Below are 22,174 nucleotides of genomic sequence, written 5' to 3'. Positions count from 1 at the left end.
GACCTGAGCCCAGTGCAACATCTTTGGGACGAGTCAGAGCCTCGACTTCGCTCTAGACCCCAGCCTCCGACATCGCTACTTTGCATCCACAGACATTTAGACACTTCACTGAAAGGGTCATCAACAAAGTTCAAGCCATCATCAAAGTGAAGGGTAGACACTCCCCATATTAATGTCCATTAAGATTTTGATCAGATTGTCAGCCTGTACACCAGGTCTTCTTCTGACACTACACCTGTTGTTCATGTGGAGTATACAGTGTAAATGCAGATTTAACAATGGCTACAGCGCAGGAATAAGATACTCACTAATTAGGGAAGATTTTCTGAGCAGGCCTTCGGCGGAAAATGGCTGCCTCTCATTCGTATTTTCCCCCTGCCCCCACTCACTGGTTGTTCTTTTGGACTATACAGCATGACTGCAGACTGAGCAATGTCTAAAACGTGAATGTGAAGTATTCACTGCTTCCTGATGAGCCGACTGATGGAAACAGCCACATTCATTTCTAAACCCTACATCTATTGTTGACATTCACGACTGTAATGTTTACAATGGCTACTCGTTATGGTAGTGTTCTGGCTTAAGCTGTCGCCAGCACACCGATCGGCAAAGAGGTTTCAAGAAGATCGATACCAGGTGCTCAATCGAGCGCGCCTATTAGGACAGAGGCCAAAGAGAGACTTGCAAGCAACGCGCCGCCAACACCCTCTCGACCGCAAGTATGTAGATCACCGCTGCAGACTGCGGGGCCCCAATCAGTCACAGACAGTCAGCCTAGTCGTAGATAGTCAGTCACAGTCAGCTCAGTCACTATGCTAGTTGGCGTCTGTCAGTTCACGTCACCAGCTATGAGACTGTAGTGTTTGGAGTGGGACTTGTACTTCACCAGCAGTGAGGCTAACGTGGACTATTAAGGAAGAGCTTGTAGCACAACAACTTGCTTAAAGATAAGTAGCTTCTCGTTCTTATCAATAAAGAACACTGTTAATACATCAGTGCAGTTGTATTGTAGTAAGAGGATACCGACCGCTAAACATCCTCTCCTTGCTTCCTATGGTACAAGACTCTACAGTGGGAATGACGGGACAGGTAGGGTGTTCGCTAAGAAGCTGCAGGGATAATTCTAGCTCTAAACCGTTTCTCGCCCATTGTTCTAGCGGACTATTGAGGCGATTAGTAACAACAGCTACAGATGAGAGTCAGTTACTCACTGGTTCTAGGACTTTCCTGATCAGCACGTTTGAAAGGTCAGATCTTTTTCGGACTCACTGTCCACCCTCATCTCTTCCATTGCTCTAGTCTACTATACCTCGCGAGCGCAGACTTGGAACGGCTACTCATGCCCCGTCCAGACCAGAGGATAGGATCGAGGTGTGACCACCCCATCCACTATTCGTTTGGAGTATATAACCTGAATGCAGATTTAACAATGGACACAACGTGACAGGGGTATCCTGATAGTTACTCATGATGAGCCAAGTGGTTCCTATGGGTCAGAGAATGATGTGACCCCTCTACCCATTGCTCTCGTCCACTACACAGTGTGACTGCGGACATAACAACAGCTACAACATGAGGGTCGGATACTCACTGATTCGGGCGGGTTTCCTGACGAATCCGTTGACGCCCACGTGCTTCTTCCTGGGCTTCCTGGGCATGTTCACCGCCCTCCAAATGGCGAACACCGATTTTTCGCGCGCCTGCAGGATGCTGCACAGCGTCCACTCCTGTCGCTCCAGGTCGAACCAGTCCTCGTCGTCGATGTCGATGGCCGGCTTCTGCAACACCAAACAGGCACTTCACAGAACGAGAAGTTAAAACCAACGCCACACAGGCTAGATTCAGAAAGATGTCAGAACAGGGGATATTCCATCTCTTATGCATTGGCAGTCAATGAAATTGCAACACCAGGAACAATAGGAAGTGGAGTATCGTAGGAACACATGATTATATTCATAAAGGATTCTGATGTAGATTGGATGCAAAATTTAGTACACAAAGTTGACAACTGAGGCAGTAACAAGCACTCTAAAGCATCGAGGCATCCAGTTGAAGTGAGCAGTTACTATTATGTTATTCCACACTGCTCCAACTCTGAGCTAGGGTTCGGCGGCCGCACTGGCTGGCAAGTCGTGGCGTGCCCGACCAATGAACTGATGTCCAAATCATCAGCTGAGAGAGCTGCAGGGTGATCGCACTGTGTACCCAACAGCACTCCGTATCACTATGCCAGTGCTGACCTTGTATGACAAAGATGGATGGGATATGGCAACATTATATCTCTTGGAGCCTCCAGACCTGAGTGCGTCCCTCATAATACTGTACACAAAACCAGGACACGCTTGAAAGAACTGCAAGAACGCTTCTCTCTGCTGTGATGTGAATGGAAGCCGCAACAATGGTCGCCATGCTGACAGTCCCTGGTGCTCCAACCACGATCGCACTGACCGTGCTGAGACTTCTGTTACTGCTAAACAGCGCATTTCCCGAAACGAGGTATGTGACGTGGCTGTACGATCACGCATGGCGAGCGAACAATGCGTCCTCTCGGGCGCTACTCGCGTGGGGCCCCTGAGACCCTGAAAGGTGTTGAGTATGATCTCCCCGAACCCAATAAGTAACGCAACACACATTTTTTCTGACAGCGAGTTGGCTTCATTAAGAATTCCACACTCTTTTGGCTACAAAAACCTATTTTCTCAAAATAATCTCTGTTCAATGCGACGGCCATGCGCCCTCTTAGTGGGAAGGCATGTGCGCCCAGATCTTGCCAGTCTACAGGTCGACACCGGAGCCAATGTCTCGCTGCTGAACTAACCTCCCCATCACTCATCTACAGCTTCCCGTGGAGTGCATCCTTCAATGGACCAGACAGATGGAACTCGGAAGGTGCGAGATACGAGCTGCAGGATAGATGGAGAAGAACAGTCCAGTAAAGCTCTTATCGGGTAAGCAGACTTGTATGAGGCTGTGTGTTGTCATGGAGGAAGAGGAGTTTGTTTGCATTCTTGTGGCGACGAACACGCTAAAGCCATTCCTTCAGTTTTCTGAGGGTGGCACAATACACTTCTGAGTTGATCGTTGCGCCGTGACGGCAAACATCAAACAGAATAATCCCTTCAGAGTCCCAGAAGACCATCACCGTGACTCTACCGGCTGAAGATGCAGCTTTGATTTTTTTTAGGAAAGCCAGTGCTGCACCACTTCGTGGACTGCCATTTGTGTCCGGTTCGAAGTGGTGAGCCCATGTTTCACCGCCTGTGACGGCGAGGAACCAAGCGGGTATTTACCTTTGAGTACCCCGACTGGTGGGTGACTGTATCAGCACTACCAACAGAAACGTCCAGTCGAGCAGCGAGTTGTTTGTGATCTGTCGATCATCTCGGATGAGAGTATCCGCACGTTCCTACACTGCAGAAGTAACACTGTGTGCGGCTGGCCGGCTCGCGGGAGATCCGTCAGGTTTTCGCGACATTGTTGCGATGATGACAGACTTTTCGCCCAACGACTCACCGTGCTTTTGTTCATTGCGATATCTCCGTAGACATTCTGCTAACGACTATGAATATCTGCGGCGCTCTAGTTTTTCTCCAAAAGAAACTCAAAGACGGCTAGCTGCCAAGAACGCATGTCCCTTAAAAACACCGCTCTGAAGGCAACGCACAGCGCCGTCACCTACCGGAACTTGATGAAACTTCAGGGGTTGAAGCAGGAATATTCCACGATGTCCGATAACAAATTCAACATTTTTCAACCGAAACTGACCGAGAAACAAAATTACTAATTTAATGCCCCTCTACAATGTAGATGCTGTTTACAGTGTGCTGAAATGCTTATTTGCATATGTATGTACTACAATTCACGCCAGTCTGATTCCTGTTGCCTATTGGCTTCATTGCGTTGGAATTTTAATCGTCACCAGTGTAATGACTCAGTCCAATAGACGAGCGAGGGGTCGCAGTGGGAAGTCAATGGATTCGCACTGGGAGAGCCATTTCGGCGGTTCAAATCACCGGCCTGTATATAGATTTAGCTGGTCCGCGGTTTCCGTAAATCACTTATGGGTGATTTACGAACTTCCAGCACGATGTAACTGTCAGTTTGCACATTCTTGACACGCTTTTTGCATTTTATGAAATACCATTTTTGACTACGTTATGATGATTTGAAAATGGGTCCCGGCCCGAAAATAGTAATCGAGTGAAAAAAAAGTGAAATTTGCAACTCTGTACTGGTTTTTTCGTTGTACTTGAGAGTGATGTCGAGATGGAACCATTAGAAAGGAAACGGACTATTTAACTCCTCATTCCGAGTTTGTGCACAGTCTCAAATGACCTCTTCGTCAACAGGACATTAAACCGTAACCTTCCTACACCTCTTTCAGTAGTCCCAAAGTGTCTCAACCGGTAAACAAGACGTCTATGCTCTTTCTACCGGGTACGTAAAATTACTTGACAGTGTCAAAGTCTACAGCGTTGTCCAGTTGTTTACCAAGGATCTTAGTTGGCGAGGGCAGGCTATTAATACTTATTTCGTGTACAAAGAAGTGGGGTAGTGCAAGGTTTCTTTCAAAATAACGTTCAAAACCGCTGAAAACCCGTTTTTTCTTACAATCACACGTAACATGTTGCCACTCTACAAAAGGTACCTATTAGCTGCAACGTGAACTATAAAACTGCGGGAGTTCTAGCGTAACAAAACTTAGTCTGCTGTTAATACTTCGGCTGTAAACCGATCGGCCAACTTCGGAGCAAGCTGAAAAGATTTTCAGTACACGGTCGTGGACTGTGATTTTACAGTTATTGAAAACAAAGAAGTAAGATGAGGAAGCATTTTGTTCGTAATGATGTAATGAACACCACAGCAACATCTCGCTACAAGCAACGTTTCAATTGAAACTTCCTGGCAGATTAAAACTGTGTGCCCGACCGAGACTCGAACTCGGGACCTTTGCCTTTCGCGGGCAAGTGCCAGGAAGTTTCATATCAGCGCACACTCCGTTGCAGAGTGAAAATCTCATTCTGGAAACGTTTGAATTGTTCAGATAAAGGCAGTTACTTATGGACTTTAAACAACCAGCTGATATTATCATTAACACATCTTAGGTTAACAGAAGTTCTTCCTCAAGCATTAAAATCACCATGCCTGGGAAATTCAGAAAAAAATGACATTTGTTTGAACTAGAGGGATGGGAAATTATCAAGAGCGTCGAAGAAAGGGTGGTGAAGTGAAGATTTCAAAACGATCAGATTCAGGGAGGTCCTACCGCAAAACAAATGTCTCCAAAGAAGAAAAGGCACCGCAAAAGTATGATGGAATATGTGAGTTGCACAAACCCTTTCGCAGTGAATTGTGCTAAGACTCAACAGTAAAATTATTACTAGAGATATAAATATTTTAAAAATTGTTTCCTGACCCGTTTAGTATTTCAGCGCAAATTTGTTTCGAAAAGTCAGTGTTTGCTTGTTATTTTTGGATCGTGCCAAGTGATGAATTGCTTTCCTGAAGTCAATGAGTAACTGTTAATCTATAGTTAGTTTACTTACTTGCATAAAGTTTATTCTGAATAACACAGGAAGTACATTTTGTCACTTTGCCCCTTGCATGATAACCCTCCCTTCACGACGCTTAGTACACCCTGCTTCAGTCCTCCCACCAAGGGAAAAAAGAGTCCCTGGCACTACTTGGAATCGAACCGAGGTCCTCCGCGTGGGAGACAGACACGACGACCGCTGAGCTACGGGCGCTGACAGCAACTTGTTCAATCGGCATCTACCGCAGCAACAAACACTTAGCGCCGACTACATAAAGCATTTAAGCGTAGATTAAGAAAATGACCTCAGATTAAGCTTAACCTGGAAATCTGCATCGTATAAAGGTTAATCCCAGATCATATCGGCATGAAGTCGGATCATGCTTGACAGGCGAAAAATTCGCGTTTCACAGTCAGGTTCAGGTCTAATGGTTAGTTTATAGTGTTGTGGCACTACGTTTCATCGCTTTTGCTTTTTGTAGATACCAACTGAAATAATAAAAAAAACTGTTATTAACACAAAATGATGCTCGAAATACTTTTTTTTCCGATATCGAAAGTTAGGTTAAGGGGATTACCGGCTACCGTGTGTACGTAATGATCAGTCTCATAACAGCTCTTGCGAGACGACTCGTATTTATGTGATTAGTTCAAAGGTATTTTGTAGACACTTAGCAGCAGAGTAAGAAAGGAAAAATCGAAATGTTCGCAGTGAACAGCATTATGGGAATTCTGATAGCAGCCAATAATTACTCACCATCTATTATGTATGTTCTCTCTCGCCTCGAGTAGCAGTAACTATCAAATTCGTATTAAATTTTTAACTACCGAACGCGTCCTTAAACTGCTATGACAATTCCACGTACGTCGATAAATGGAACATACATTACCTGAACCCGTATCAGAACAAGAACGCGACGAATAACATTATAACCTACCTTTTACGCAACAAACCTGATTCAGAAGAATTTATGCGATCGTATTAAAATGTTTTCACTGCACATAACTTCACGATGAAAATCTGCATCGTCATTGTAGGGGTTGAAAATGGGAAAAAATTGTAGCTTGAGGGCTGCAATTAACTTTTGTTCACTTTCTGTAACAGCAGGCCTTATGAAATTACGTAGCTCAGTCTCTGATCTAATGCCAAATTTCATCTCAAAATGGTTCAAATGGCTCTAAGCACTATGGGACTTGACATCTGAGGTCATAGCAGCAGCGCAGTTCCGGACTAAAGCGCATAGAACCGCTCCGTCACAGCGGACGGCATTTGATCTTATGTCAGCGATGTTAATACACTACCGATCATTAAAATTGCTACACCACGAAGACGGCATGCTACAGACGCAAAATTTAACCGACAGGAAGAAGATGCTGTGATATGCAAATGATTAGCTTTTCAAAGCATTCACACAAGGTTGGCGCCGGTGGCAACACCTACAACGTGCTGACATGAGGAAAGTTTCCAACCGATTTCTCATACACAAACAGCAGTTGATTTGCGTTGCCTGGTGAAACGTTGCTGTGATGCCTCGTGTAAGGAGGAGAATTGCCTACCATCACGTTTCCGACTTTGATAAAGGTCGGATTGTACGCTATCGCGATTGCGGTTTATCGTATCGCGACATTGCTGCTCGCGTTGGTCGAGATCCAATGACTGTTAGCATAATATGGAATCTGTGGGTTCAGGAGGGTAATACGGAACGCCGTGCTGGATCCCAATGGCCTCGTATCAGTAACAGTCGAGATGACAGGCATCTTATCCGCATGGCTGTAACGGATCGTGCAGCCACGTCTCGATCCCTGAGTCAACAGATGGGGACCTTTGCAAGACAAAAACCATATGCACGAACAGATCGACGACGTTTGCAGCAGCACGGACTATCAGCTCGGAGACCATGGCTGCGGTTACCCTTGACGCTGCATCACAAACAGGGGCGCTTGCGATGGTGTACTCAACGACGAACCTGGGGGCAAGAATGACAAAACGTCATTTTTTTCGGATGAATCCAGGTTCTGTTTACAGCATCACGATGGTCGCATTCGTGTTTGGCGACATCGCGGTGAACGCACACTGGAAGCGTGTATTCGTCATCGCCATACTGGCGTATCACCCGGCGTGATGGTGTGGGGTGTCATTGGTTACACATCTCCATCACCTCTTGTTCGCACTGACGGCACTTTGAACAGTGGACGTTACATTTCAGATGTGTTACGACCCGTGGATCTACCGTTCATTCGATCCCTGCAAAACCCTACATTTCAGCAGAATAATGCACGACCGCATGTTGCAGGTCCCGTACGGGCCTTTCTGGTTACAGAAAATGTTCGACTGCTGTCCTGGCCAGCACATTCTCCAGAACGCTCACGAATTGAAAACGTTTGGTCAGTGGTGGCCGAGCAACTGCCTCGTCACAATGCGCCAGTCACTACTCTTGATGAACTGTGGTATCGTGTTGAAGCTGCATGGGCAGCTGTACCTGTACCTGTACACGCCATCCAAGCTCTGTTTGCCCAAGCGTATCAAGGCCGTTATTACGGCCAGAGGTGGTTGTGCTGGGTACTGATTTCTCAGGCTCTATGCACTCAAACTGCGTGAAAATGTAATCACATGTCAGTTCTAGTATAATATATTTGTCCAATGAATACCCGTTTATCATCTGCATTTCTTCTTGGTGTAGCAATTTTATTGGCCAGTAGTGTACAATCGGCCCTTATAGGCTGACGCCTTCTGTTCCATTCACCGTTTTCATATCGCCCAGTTACCTGTTGGTTGCAGACGAGGCAGTCGGGATTTGGTATCATACGCATTTTTTCTTGGTATGGTGCGTTTATTTCACGCGGCAGTGTCACACACTATAGCAGAATCGGCGGCAGAAAGAAGCGCAAACAGCTGTAGCCGACTATAGAGCTGTGGCAACACCAAGGCTCTTGTCACAAAACCCTGTTACCTGATTGGCTGTCGTACACGCGTGTCGCAGCCGTGCCGAGCCCGCTCCAACTGCCAGAGAACTATCACTGACTCTACTACTGTTACGAATCTGGTCAGACTTACCACCCTGCGAAGTAAACCCAATGCCGCAAGTTAACAGACTGGTATCCAGAACACACACGCGCACTGTTGCTGCTGCGATGCTGTGTAGGCAAACACGCGAGAGCCGACAACGTCGTGCCCTCCAAAGCTCGACTACTAATAACTTTGTTATTTTCATCGAGGTATATACAAGTTAACTTAGTTTGGTTGTCACGCTAATCTCATGAAATTACGCCGCTCTCTTGGCGTGGCAGTGATTTCGAAGCAGTTCTACAGGCAAAGAACACTACTGGAGAGTCCCCATTCTTTCCTCTGTGGCTGGCTGATAGAGGTCTTGACGTTAAGCGAATTAGAGAAATCGAGAACACCAGATACTGGGTGGACCCACGTCGTCCAACTGCCATCGTCAAAGAATATGGAGTCGAGCATCCTATTACTGCGCCACCTAGCTTGGTAGGAGAAAAACAACTGAGACTGGCACTGCATAGACAACTGAAACGTCTCAAACGGCTCTGAGCACTATGGGACTTAACATCTGTGGTCATCAGTCCCCTAGAACTTAGAACTACTTAAACCTAAGGACATCACACACATCCATACCCGAGGCATGATTAGAACCTGCGGCCGTAGCGGTCACGCGGTTCCAGACTGAAGCGCCTTTAACCGCACGGCCACACCGGCCGGCTGAAACTTCTCTGTAAAGTCGTTTCATAAGACGCTTGTCGAATTCGGTACAACCTATTCATTTTACTACCCGATTTTAGCTCAATTCATGAACTCTTCCAGAAAGACTGAGCACTCAAATTAGGCCTATTGATTATTATATGTGTGTTTTAACGTGGGGTTTCGGTTTTGTTTAGTGGGAAACGCTGAGTTGATCATCGTCTGCTGGGAGCAGAAGATGTTGCTTCTCGTTCGAAGGAGATCACAGGATGACCAACTTAGGTTTCCAATACCTGAACAGAGAGGTTTACCCATCTTAGTCGTAGGATGTGTCGAAGGCTGTTTTTGTGTGTGAGGTTGGTGACGGAGGGCTACCCCTCTGGTAGCTTCCGCTGCACGGGGAGCTAGGTAATCTCGGGAGAGGAAGCGGCACTCTTCGGTGAACGCTTGGTAAGTATGGATCGTAGCTCTTAAGGGGAGTTTCAGGTGATAGGAATCAGGATGAGTTAGGATTTCGTTGTGTTTAACTGGTGAAATACTTAAGAACTTCAACTTAACTGAAGCGTGCGAATCGAGTTATTTTTTTTAACGTTTTTTAATCTTATATTTTGTGGAAATTGCTTTTGTCTTTGTGTGTCGATTTTGTGCCACGTGTTTGGTAATCAATGACCCTTCTGGTTCACCACGGCACCGCAATAGGCTTTATTTTAACAGTTTGCTTGTTTAATGAACTAAAATTTCTGCAAGAATATCTGTTCTCTCGTGCGCTTTCTACAAAGCAGCACCACAGTTTGAGTCCGAATGCACCACGTGGTCTAATTCGGCCGTTTTCAAGCAGCAGACGCAGTTAGTTTGTTAAATAATTATCGCACAGCGTTGTCTATTGGTTAACTCTGCCCAGAATAGAGCAAGCGCAGAATCGTAACGCAAATCTCACTTAGATATTATTATGGTATTAATACAAAGGAGATGATAGTATAATTGTCTCCCGCCCCTGTCTTCTGTGTTTCTTCTTGTGCTCTGTTTCATTCTCACGTAATTCTTACTTAAATATTTCGAGTCAGGCAGCAGTTATGTGTAGTTAGGATGTGCAACTAAATATTTAGTTACAATAAATAATTTACGTGAAAGATAAATCCTTTGGTGTCGATCTTACCCCCTTACTCTGATTTCCATTCCTGAATTAATCAAGTTGCTTCATGCACGAAATGGAGTGCTATTTATCTGTCTGCTTAAATAAAGTTGCGTACTTGTAATTAAATTATTAAAGTAATTAAACTAATAATTTTGCAGCTCTGTTTTTTTCTAAATGGTTAGGAAGGGCTTGGGCCGGTGGCGATCCTGAATTTCTGAATTTTTATCATTGTTTGTGTGAGAGAAGCAGCTAGAAATGCGAGATAACGTATATGGCTCGATGAGAAACGTCGTAAACATAGACACAACATTTCAAGAAATCCGAAATTTCGGATACAGTTCTGGCCATCAAATTCACACAAGTGTCCTCGGGAATACTATTTGAGTCTACGTCTGGGTGCTCGAGCCGCATTCATGAGCAGGCAGAACGCACTTGAAATGTGGACTTACTGTCGAACTGTTGAAACTCCCGTGGTTGGATGAGTTGAATGATTACGAAGTACTTCCGCACGTCAGATACTGCTTATTTTGGACACATCTTATTGAACTTACTACCGAGGGGAAAATATATGGAAAGTGTGGATTCCACCCAAGGTTAGAGTCATAACCTCAAGATATTACAGTGTGCCACTGCCGGCCTACCTTGATTAAATCACATGGAAAACACAAAATCACTACATGATAGTCAGTAACCGTTTCATAGGGGATTGGATCCACAGGGAAAACATGGAAAGAACTAGTGTCGCCAGATTTCCTATTCTTCGCCTGATGTCTCGATGTTTAGAAGCGTCGTGACCCTTCGCGAACAATCGCCATGCGTGACGCAAATGTCCACAATTTTGGACCACGTTAACAATTCTAAATATCAAGCGTATTCACTTCAAGAAATGGTAGACCGCATGATAGTTCAGGAATGAGTTTCTGAACGGACCAATGGCAGTAATCAAGAAAATTAAAATACTGTGCGCCAGGAGGCACCGATCAGGAGATAAACTCAAGGCACGCTTCTGCGCATCCTTCCTGTTCAGTTACTAGCCACAATTTTCTTCGTACTTCCATTTAGACTTGATATTTTTTAAAATATCTGGAATCTAATATATCGATACTTAAAATGTTTTATGGTCAGGCATCGATGTATCGAAATAGTCTCGATATATCGAAGTACCGGCAGAAAAATAAATAAATAAATAAATAAAATAAAAATAAATAAAAATAAAATAAATGCCTTGGCACTGCAATTATACTGCCAATTTTAGAGGTGTATATTTAAACACTGATTTATTATCAGACAATCTGTACATCAACAATCTGGTAGCCTGCTTATCCCCCTTCCATCGAGAATCTAAAGGACAACGATGCACGTTCACGCACGGCGACATTCACGTTGCAGGTAAGCGACACAATAAAGGTGGCCGATCGCCCCGTCGTTCGGTTTCGGCACATATCGGGTTTGTCCGGAACACTTCACGTCGACTTCCCTTTTTTCCCCTCCATTTCTGCAAAAGCCAGCGACCTAGCAGTTGCAATGTCAAAACTGCGTGGTGAAGCTAAACGTTGCAGTTTCTGTTGGTAGTGCCGAGCGCCGATTACGTCAGCATTTCCCCTCACACGTCTCTGCCCACCGCAACGACCCACCTTGTCATTTAGAGTTTTGTTAATCATTTTCAGCAACAATTTTTGAAGAATGCCGATGTGAAGAAATAGCACACTAGCTGTGTTAAAAATTGGTTCTTAACGTAACTGGTGTGCTATTTCACTCACACCGACACCCCTCCAGTGCAATCCGACTTCTTTTGTGCCACCGATACTTGGTTCACACAGTCGAAGGAAAGGATTGGACGTGAGGAAAGCTCAAAAGTAGTAAGACTCCTCGACACAATGAAAGTAAAATTATGTTCTGGGACAATTTTAAAAGAACAACTTCAAACATTTATCGAAAATTGCTAAAAAAAATATAAGATAAAAACATCCGAATTCGGAATTGCAATTTAGGTATCAATATAGCGCCGGCCAGAGTGGCCGAGCGGTTCTAGGCGCTACAGTCTGGAACCGCGCGACCGCTACGGTCGCAGGTTCGAATCCTGCCTCGGGCATGGATGTGTGTGATGTCCTTAGGTTAGTTAGGTTCAAGTAGTTCTAAGTTCTAGGGAACTTATGACCTCAGCAGTTGAGTCCCATAGTTCTCAGAGCCATCTTTTTAATCAATATAGCGATATATCTGTGACGAAAATATCGCCGTTATATGTCAATATTTCGTGCAAAAGAGTCGATATGTCGATATTTCACCAACATCCCTACGTTCCATTCCACGGCCATGGCTGTCCCTCGTCCCTGCACACTTGTTCAGCGATGCCCTCCATCCTTCAGTCACCTACACTATTAGTTTTCAGTTTTTCATAGGAACCATATACCAAGCAGAAATGAACGGTGAACGAGTAAAAATGAACGGTTCCCAAAAAAGAACGACTAGCAGTGAGCTAGTCCTCAAGGATGAACGAGTTTGCCCACCTCTACTGGGAACGGCTGGGTTATGCTACGCTGTACTTGATGACCGCAGTGAGTAGCCCCCCCCCCCCCCCCCCTCACCGCCATCGCCATCGCCACGTGTTCCGAGGCACGTGCGGACCATCACCCAGCTGCGTGCCCCCCCGGCGTCAGACTGCGGCCCGGCCAACGGGCCAGGGCTTCAGTCTGGGCAGCGCGGTCGCCTGCCCACCCTCTGCCACAACGTTTGCACCGCCCACTGCTGGCGGCCAGCTACGTAGCTGTGGCCGCCGCTGGCGCCTCTGCAGCACGCGTGTCAGCAACGCCCAGCAAGCATTCGGAGCCCCCCTCTTCCCGGGCTGCGTGTGTACGCTGCAGTGGTCGCCTGCGCTGCCTCTGCCGCACCGACGCTGGAATGTCAAATGACGACCTCTCACGTATGATTCTTCACGACTAATGGAATAATACACTGACGTGCCAAAGAAACTGGTAGAGTCAAGCGTGTTCAAGTACAGAGTATGTAACTAGGCAGAATACGGCGATGCAGTCGGCAACGCCTATATAAGACAAGTATCTGGCGCACTTGTTAGATCGGTTACTACTGCTACAATGACAGGTTATCAAGATTTAAGTGAGTCTGAATGCGATATTATAGTCGGCGTAGGAACGATGGGACACAGTGTGGTGTCACCGCCAGACACCACACTTGCTAGGTGGTAGCCTTGAAATCGGCCGCGGTCCGTTAGTATACGTCGGACCCGCGTGTCGCCACTATCAGTGATTGCAGACCGAGCGCCGCCACACGGCAGGTCTAGAGAGACTTCCTAGCACTCGCCCCAGTGGTACAACCGACTTTGCTAGCGATGGTTCACTGACAAATTACGCTCTCATTTACCGAGACGATAGCATAGCCTTCAGCTACGTCATTTGCTACGACCTAGCAAGGCGCCATTACCAGTTACTATTGATACTGTAAAACATGTACCGCCAAGAGCGACGTTCACCATTTATGGATTAAAGTTAAGTATTCCACCAGCTACGTCAGTTTTTTCTACAGTCTGATTTCCTTGTCCCGTTCCAGACCTCACGCCAGCCTGCGTGAGCTAAAACGCGTGCCTTTCGGCTTCCTCTAGTATACCGGGTTGGCTCTCTTGCCAACCCACAACACACAGCATCTCCGAGGTAGAGATGACGCGGGGATTTTTCCGTACGACCATTCCACAAGTGTACCGTGAATATCAGGAATACGGTAAAACATCGAATCGCCGACATTGCTGCGGCCGGAAAAACATCCTGCAACAACGGGACCAACGACGACTTAAGATAATCGATCAACGTGAGACAAGTGCAACCCTTGCGCAAATTGCTGCAGATTTCAATCCTGTGCCCCCAACAAGTGTCAGCGTGCGAACCATTCAACAAAACATCATCGATATGCTCTTTCTGAGCCGAAGGCCCACTCGTGTGGCCTAGATGATTGCACGACACAAAGCTTTACAGCTCGCCTGGCACCGTCAACACCGACATTAGACTACTGACGATTGGAAACATGTTGCGCGCTCGCAGGAATCTCGTTTCAGATTTTATGGAGCGGATGCACGTGTACGTGTATGGAGACAATCTCATGAATCCATTGACCCTGCATGTCAGCAGGGGACTGTTCAAGCTGCTCGAGGTTCTGTAATGGTGTGGGACATGAGCATTTGGAGTGATTTGGGACTGCTGATGCGTCTAGATACGACTCTGACAGGTGACGCGTACGTAGGCATCCTTGGGCAAATCGAGCAGGACAATGCGAAACCCGACATGTCCAGAAATGCTTCATAGTGGCTCCAGGAACACTCATATAAGTTTAAACACTGCCGCTGGCCACCAAACTCCCTAGAGATAACATTATTGACCATATCTGGAATGCCTTGTGTTGTGTCCACAGAACCAACCAACCAACTGGCGCACGCGCGCCCTGACCGTGACATCGCTGGCCACAGTTCCTGCCGCGGCCGTCGCCGTCTCAGGGCGTTACCGCCGACGGATGAGGTCGCGCCATGGCTGGGCTCGGGTCCGCAGCGCCCTCTGCCTTTTGCATATAAGGAGGAGCGCTGGCCCCGAGACGGACAGTCTGTTGTCGGTTGTCTATTGCTAGCCTTTCGTGGAGTTTATAGCGGAGCCATTGCAGTGTGATATTTGCTATTGTATTCGACTAGGCTCAGTGCGCGGATTACTCTCGGGTATTACTTGGACTTGTATTGCTGGTGCACGTTTCGTCAGAAATAAAGATAAGTTATCTCTTCATTGTCGCTGGCGCAATTCTTGTCATTAATTATTTTTCGGCCAGCAGGCATAGCTACATCCTGGTCACTACCCACGCTTTATACAATTTGTGGTGGCTGGCCCAAAAGTACCGCCGAGGACCTCGTGTTTGGGAGCCGTCGCAAAACCTTGCAACGTGCTGTTCAGAAGACATCTCAACTCCCTGGTACGCTTACGGATTTATGGACAGCCCTGCAGGATTCAAGGTGTCAATTCGCTCCAGCACTACTTCAGACATGGCTCTGAGCTCTATGGGACTCAACTGCTGAGGTCGTAAGTCCCCTAGAACTTAGAACTACTTAAACCTAACTAACCTAAGGACAACACACACATCCATGCCCGAGGCAGGATTCGAACCTGCGACCGTAGCGGTCGCGCGGTTCCAGACTGAAGCGCCAGAACCGCTCGGCCACCAGCGGCCGGCTACTTCAGACATTAGTCGAGTCCATGCCACGCTGTGTTGTGGCACTTCTGCATGCTGGCGGTGGCCTAACATGACATTGGACAGGTGTACCAGTAGCTTTGGCTCTTCAGTGTAGAAAGCAAGTGGAAGAAATACGCACTTTGAGACAAATAGAAATGGTATTTTTATTCAAAGACAATAGTTACACCGAACGAGAAATGGTTCTTAACAGGGTGTGTAGGATCACCACTGACTGCGCTTTCACGCTGGCCACGGGATTGGTAAACAGTTCTCGTGGCAGGTCATTCCACTTCTCCAGCAGCGCGGTTGGTAACTGCTGAATCGTCACTGGTGTCAGTTGACGTTCCGTAGTGCGTCCCTCCAACGTACTCCACGCGTCCTCGACGTAAGGGACGAATAGGGCAGTCCATCCACCGAGCATCCTGTCGCTACGAGAGTTCCTCCACCTAGGCTTGTCAGTGGTGTCGCGTACTGTCATGTTTACAACTTAAGTCAGGGCTGAATGTACCACCGAAAATACGCAAACGGGGAAGCAGAACAGTGTCAGAACAAGGCTGTCGCGTGCATGTACCGTATGCAAAGATTAGGACGCCAGTACTTCCATGCAACATTCTGCCTCCCAACACCGTAGCTACTGGACCACCGAAACGATCGTGTTCGACAATGCTGGACGTGATCTCATATGGCTAGGGTGGGAACACGCACTGCGCCCAAGAACATGGTCGAACACGACTGTTTTGGTGGGCCCAGCTGTTACGGCGGCGGAGGCAAAATACTGCATGCGAGTACTGACTCGCAGATCTTTGGTCACAGAACAGCCACCAGCCAACGTTATTGTGACACTGTACTTCTCCCCCACGTGCGTCTTTTCAGCTCTGACGTCACTGTCATGGATGACAATGCGCGACCGCACTGGACAGCGCAGCTGGAGCGGCTCTTGGAACGAGAGAACATTCGGGAAATAGACTGGCCTGTCCCTTCGCCCTGCGTGAGTCCTACCGAGCACGTGTAGCAGGCGTGGGGAGACGTTCTGCAGCAACGGCCATCAGGCAGTCTTCAGCCGCTGGAACGCCCTGCAACAAGAACTTCTTACCAACCCTGTGCTCAGCGCTGCGAAGTGCGAACTGACTTCTGTGATGATCTCACAGCGTGTTACCAACCAAGTCCCCCCTTTTCTAACGTGTAAGGGGCCGCCATGAAACGCAGCGACTTCAATGTAATTACTGTCTATGAATACAAGTGTCATTTCCGTCCGTATCGTTGCGTATTTCTTTCAGTTACTTCCTGTACTATACTGTGGCAGTTTTCCCTACACATGGTCGAAGTTTCATCGACCTACAGTATGTTACTTGCCAGTGACACGTCATACGAAAGTCATTTACGTCCTGAAGTGTTACACACCAGCGTTTGTATGAGTGTGTCGTCAGTTGTCTGAGACTGACGCAGCCGTGTGTGTGTGTGTGTGTGTGTGTGTGTGTGTGTGTGTGTGTGTGTGTCGTCTATTTTTGACGAAGGCCTTACTGGCCGAAAGCTTTATTTTTGGTAGTGTTTTTGTTCTGCCCATTTGCGACTGAGCATCCCGGCTATATGGTGAGTGGCAACGTTCCTTTTCATAATAATAGTGCACCAACTTTTAATATATTATGAAGGAAATAATTATCTAACGACTAAAAATTACGTTTTTCTTTATCCTCGCCGCCCCCCCCCCCCCCCCCCCCCCCATAATCTTTCCAAGTCCCAATTTTTACGTCGTTGTTCCGCCGATTCCTCGTTCCAGCAACCCTCGAGTCCCGGTTTTCTGCAAACTGGTTCTGCTAACACTAGTCAGAAACGTACTTACTACATACGCTAATGGTAATGTGGAAGATGACACCGCAGATCATGAACAATTCATTATCAAAATTGCGACATCAGTTTCGTTTAATTCGCAACTGGTTTCACGGATTCTTTCTTAAATGAAACTGCACCGAAGCAAGGGATTTACCTTCATTTATGTGGCCATATTCTCCGTAGTTGCTTTACAATTCTTTAGGGTATTTTTGTTCTGTCGTTGCAACTACAAAAATGCGTGGTTTTTTCCACCAGAAGTGTTTCGCTTTATTGAGATAAAACATCATCAGTGGTCTGTAATTAATTACATACCACTGGTGCTGCTTTACCTGAAGAAAGCGAAACGCGTCTGGTGAAAAAAAAAAAAAAAAAATCATGCGTTTTTCTAGCTACAACGACAGAACAAAAATGCCCTGAAGCGTTTTTCCATTTAGTATTTGAAGTCAGAATTACTGAATCTATGTACAAAAGTATATCAGTAAGGAAACTGACAAGCCACTTGAGATTCCACAGAAAGTTTTCCTTAATCAGATAATGTACACTGAGTCACTGTTGACCGGGCCCGCGCACTCTTCCGCCATCCTCCCACTGGACGGAGAAACGCACGTCGATGATGCGCCGGACAGGTCACAGCCTTCCACTACACTGCAGGGCGTACAGTGAACAATCTGACGCTCAGATCTTTGCCTCTGACAGAGGAACGTGGCCAATGAGATGCGATATCGTCGTTACGTCACAAAGAGAACTTAGGAGCTGTCACATTGTATGGAATTAAGTGCCATATTTGATGTCACTTCTTTATGAAGTACGTGCTATGAATGTAAACTTTTCCAAAGCTTCAGGAAATTGAGTATCTCTTGAAAATGCGCCGTTTTATCGAAGATTTGTTATAATAAAATGACAGGAAATTACATATCGGCACTTAAACGATTCCTGTATTGGATGTAGTTATTGTTACAGCTTGTTTGCTATGAAAGTACACCGTTTTATTGTTATAGCACAATGATGATCTATCAAAAGCGCGTCGTTCTGTTACAATTCGCCTAGTTAAATCTCAACTAATGATTTTTACAGACACAATCTTTAGACAGTGTATACCGCGTGTGCAATATTGAAGCCGTACTGTAGTCGACAGCGTCGTAAGCTGTGAAGAGAAAGGTGGCAGGTTCGCTTCCACCACCATTTTTTTTAGAAATGTGTAAAGTTCCTATGGGACCAAACTGCTTAGGTGATCGGTCCCCAGGCTTACACGCTACCTAATCTAACTTAAACTAACTTACGCTAGCCCGCATCTCGTGGTCGTGCGGTAGCGTTCTCGCTTCCCACGCCCGGGTTCCCGGGTTCGATTCCCGGCGGGGTCAGGGATTTTCTCTGCCTCGTGATGGCTGGGTGTTGTGTGCTGTCCTTAGGTTAGTTAGGTTTAAGTAGTTCTAAGTTCTAGGGGACTTATGACCACAGCAGTTGAGTCCCATAGTGCTCAGAGCCATTTTTTGAACTTACGCTAAGGACAACACACACACACACACACCCATGCTCGAGGGCGGCCTGTGTGGCCGTGCGGTTCTAGGCGCTTCAGTTTGGAACCGCGTGACCGCTACGGTCGCAGGTTCGAATCCTGCCTGGGGCATGGATGTGTGTGATATCCTTAGGTTTAAGTAGTTTTAAATTCTAGAGCTCAGAGCCATTTTTTGAACCTGCTCGAGGAAGGACTCGAACCGACGAGGGGGATGTGCGCGAACCGTGGCAAGGCGCATAGACAAGATTCCGGGTCTCTCTTATTAATTATTATAATCAGAAATATAATCTGCAACAGCAGCTATTATTTATTATAAACAATGCATTTCCTGTACCCCTTGTTGCAAAAGCCAACGACTGCAATGTTTTCGCAGGGGCCAGATATCTTCACATGACTGTCAGTCTATATGAGAAGGTGAACACAAGTTACAGACTGGATGATTTGCTGTAATTACACTTTATGTAATATGTATACACAGCACCTATCACTCTGTTTTACGGACTGCCTCGTGTTTTTTATCTTGCTGGTAAATATTTCAATGAGGGTGACCAGCTTCGAAAAGATCTCTCCCATTTAAACGGTATCTCGAAACGAATCTCGATGTTGAAATCTCTGTGATGAAATACGTTGCTTCAGTGATTGTAGAATATGGATATTATTCCTGTATAAACTATATTCGATCTAAAACCGAAATGGGATAAAGATTCAATTGAACTCACGAATAATTTCTACAAGTGTGTGTTTCAGTTGGTTGTAAAGCTGCTCTGCCAGCAATTCGCTGTTCAAACCATCACAGAGTCCAGCTTCTCGATTTTCTCTACTCTTCTTCGACGGTTAACACAGCTAGTTCAGGCGCGTCGATCTTCTACAGAAACTGTGCGATTTACGCATCAGGTGCGGCCGGGAACTGCTGCAGCAGAGCGCTGAGGTAGCAAATCACGAAGAGGAGCACGTCGTGTCATGTTCCGTGAGAGGCAGGGGGGCGTGCAGCCACCAACACGGACGCCATGTCTGGAGTGCTCCGCGATCAGGACGGCTTTAATACTGTGTGGTGCGAGAGACGTGTCATGTGAGGTATTGCTCCGTAGACTTACACCTGAACGTTCGTTGCCGGATTCATGAAAGTTATATGCACCGCTACACAATATTTCATATACAGTGCAGGGTGTATCAAAAAGAATCATCCAATTTGGCACGTCTATTTCTGGAACTAATAAACGTATACAATGAATTTTGTTTTTTGATGAATGGAAAACTCTAAAACTTTCTTTCCTAGATTTTCATAGATGTTCAATATGCCCCCCTTGAGATGCACGGCGTATGTCAATGCGGTATTCGAATTGTTCCCACACTGCAGCGAACATGTCTTGGGTTACAGCTGCTACAGCTGCTGTTATGCGATGTCTCTGTTCATTCATTGTTGTTGGTAACGGAGACACATAAACAAAGTCTTTTATAAGCCCTCACAAGAAATAATCACATACAGTCAGATCCGGTGACCATGGAGGCCAGTAATGTAAGGCTGAATCATTTGGTCCAGTTCGAGCGATCCATCGTTCAGTAATCCTCTGATTTAAAAATTCTCGCACTCCCAGATACTAGTGTGGCGGTGCCTGTCGTGTTGGTAAATGAAGTCGTTCGAATCAGTCTCCAATGGTGGGAAAAGAAAGTTCTGAAGCATATCGAGATATGTGCTTCATGTAACAGTGTTCTCGGCGAAGAAAAATGGACCGTACACCTTTTCCCGTTAAACTGCACAAAATACATTAAATTTTGGAGAGTATCTCTCTCATGTTGCACAGCTTTATGTCGTTGTTCCGTACCCCATATTGTCGCATTATGACGGTTCACCTTTCCATTTAAATGGAATGTCGCCTCGTCACTAAACACTAAGTGTCGAAGAAAACTGTCATCCTCCATCTTGCCAAGAACGAACACGTTGTTGTTTGCCATCTTCACGAAGAGCTTGCAGTAACTGAATTTTGTATGGTTTCACGTGTAAACGTCGACGTAACACACGCCAGACGGACATCGGGGACATGTTGAGCTGTCGAGCTGCACGGCGAACGAATTTCTGTGGACTGCTTGTCAAAATATGGTGGATGCGTTCGACGTCTGTGTCAGACACTCGGGAACGACCCGGCGATTTGCCTTTACACAAACAACCTGTTTTTCGGAATTGTTCATGCCACAGTCTAATGTTATGAGCTGTAGGAGGACCCACACCACACCTAGTACCAAAGTCACGCTGAGCCGCACTGCGCCTTCTTTTGGCCTGACACTATTTTTACTGGAACTTAAGTGGACGCAAGCTGCCGATACCTGGCGGGAACCAGGTAAGACTCCAGAATCTGCTCTTCCCAACAGTACGATGTCTACACACATATCTGAAATAACATAACAGTTATGATGTTTTTAATTTGGATGATTGTTTTTGATACACCCCGTACAATAGTGTTCAATAATGTTCGCCAGCCTCACTTTAACCCGCGACATAGGGTCAAAACACTCATTTTTTTCTACACAGTCCCATAGTTTTATATTCGCGTTACTACTAATCCCATCTCCTAAGAGATGCACCAATTAACTAGCTTGGTATTTCGATTACCTTCCCTTTCAAACTTACTAGACTGCTCGTAATAGCCGAAACTTTAACAATATGTTTCCAACTTCGGTCGTGAAAGGCGCAAAGGAACTACGTGTGAACATTAAGCTTTCTTTTAAATTGTGTTAATACCACAGACAGTTTTCAAATGACACAAACAGTTTATGGTAGCGAAGCAATCAATTTTGAAAACGTTTTTCAGTGGTACGTAAGATTTCGTGATAGCAGACAGAGCATAGAGGATAAGTCGAAGAATATGTTCAGAAAGTGGCTGGAATTCTTCGAATTAATCATCATGGATGTACTAGCTTAATTGAGGAGCTCACTGCGGTTACTAAAACAACTGTGTATCGCATTGTCGCCCAAAATGTGGGCAAAAAGAAGTTCTCTTGTCGGCTTTGCGCCCCATCACCCACTCACTGGCCATCAGAACACAGCAGCGTGGAACGCGGCAGACACATGAAGAGATCGGTCGCTAGGAACCCAGCTTTCACGTCTTGATTCGTAACAGGTTATGAAGTACGGTGTCCTTAGTGCGAGGAACTCACAAAGCGCCAAAGCTCGCACTGGAAAGGTTTGGAGTCTCCGAGACCGAAAAAAGTGCGCATGCACAAAAGCCAATGCAAAAGGCAACGCTCAGT

At 46.2% G+C, this 22,174-nt stretch overlaps 1 protein-coding gene across 2 annotated transcripts in view; it reads right to left on the bottom strand.

Moving 5' to 3' along the window:
- Window positions 1–22,174, bottom strand: part of LOC124550914 (putative mediator of RNA polymerase II transcription subunit 12) — a 456,906-nt gene that overhangs the window by 132,062 nt on the left and 302,670 nt on the right. For both annotated transcript variants that reach the window (XM_047125707.1, XM_047125708.1), the window contains exon 4: window positions 1,592–1,778. In XM_047125707.1, the coding sequence (XP_046981663.1) occupies window positions 1,592–1,778 (187 nt within the window). The remainder of the gene's footprint in view (window positions 1–1,591; window positions 1,779–22,174) is intronic.

The sequence above is a fragment of the Schistocerca americana genome, chromosome 9 (genome assembly GCF_021461395.2).
Source record: "Schistocerca americana isolate TAMUIC-IGC-003095 chromosome 9, iqSchAmer2.1, whole genome shotgun sequence".
NCBI classification, from domain to species: domain Eukaryota; kingdom Metazoa; phylum Arthropoda; class Insecta; order Orthoptera; family Acrididae; genus Schistocerca; species Schistocerca americana.
The sequence above is the reverse complement of the archived record's forward strand: the minus strand, read 5'-3'. Positions and strand labels throughout refer to the sequence as shown.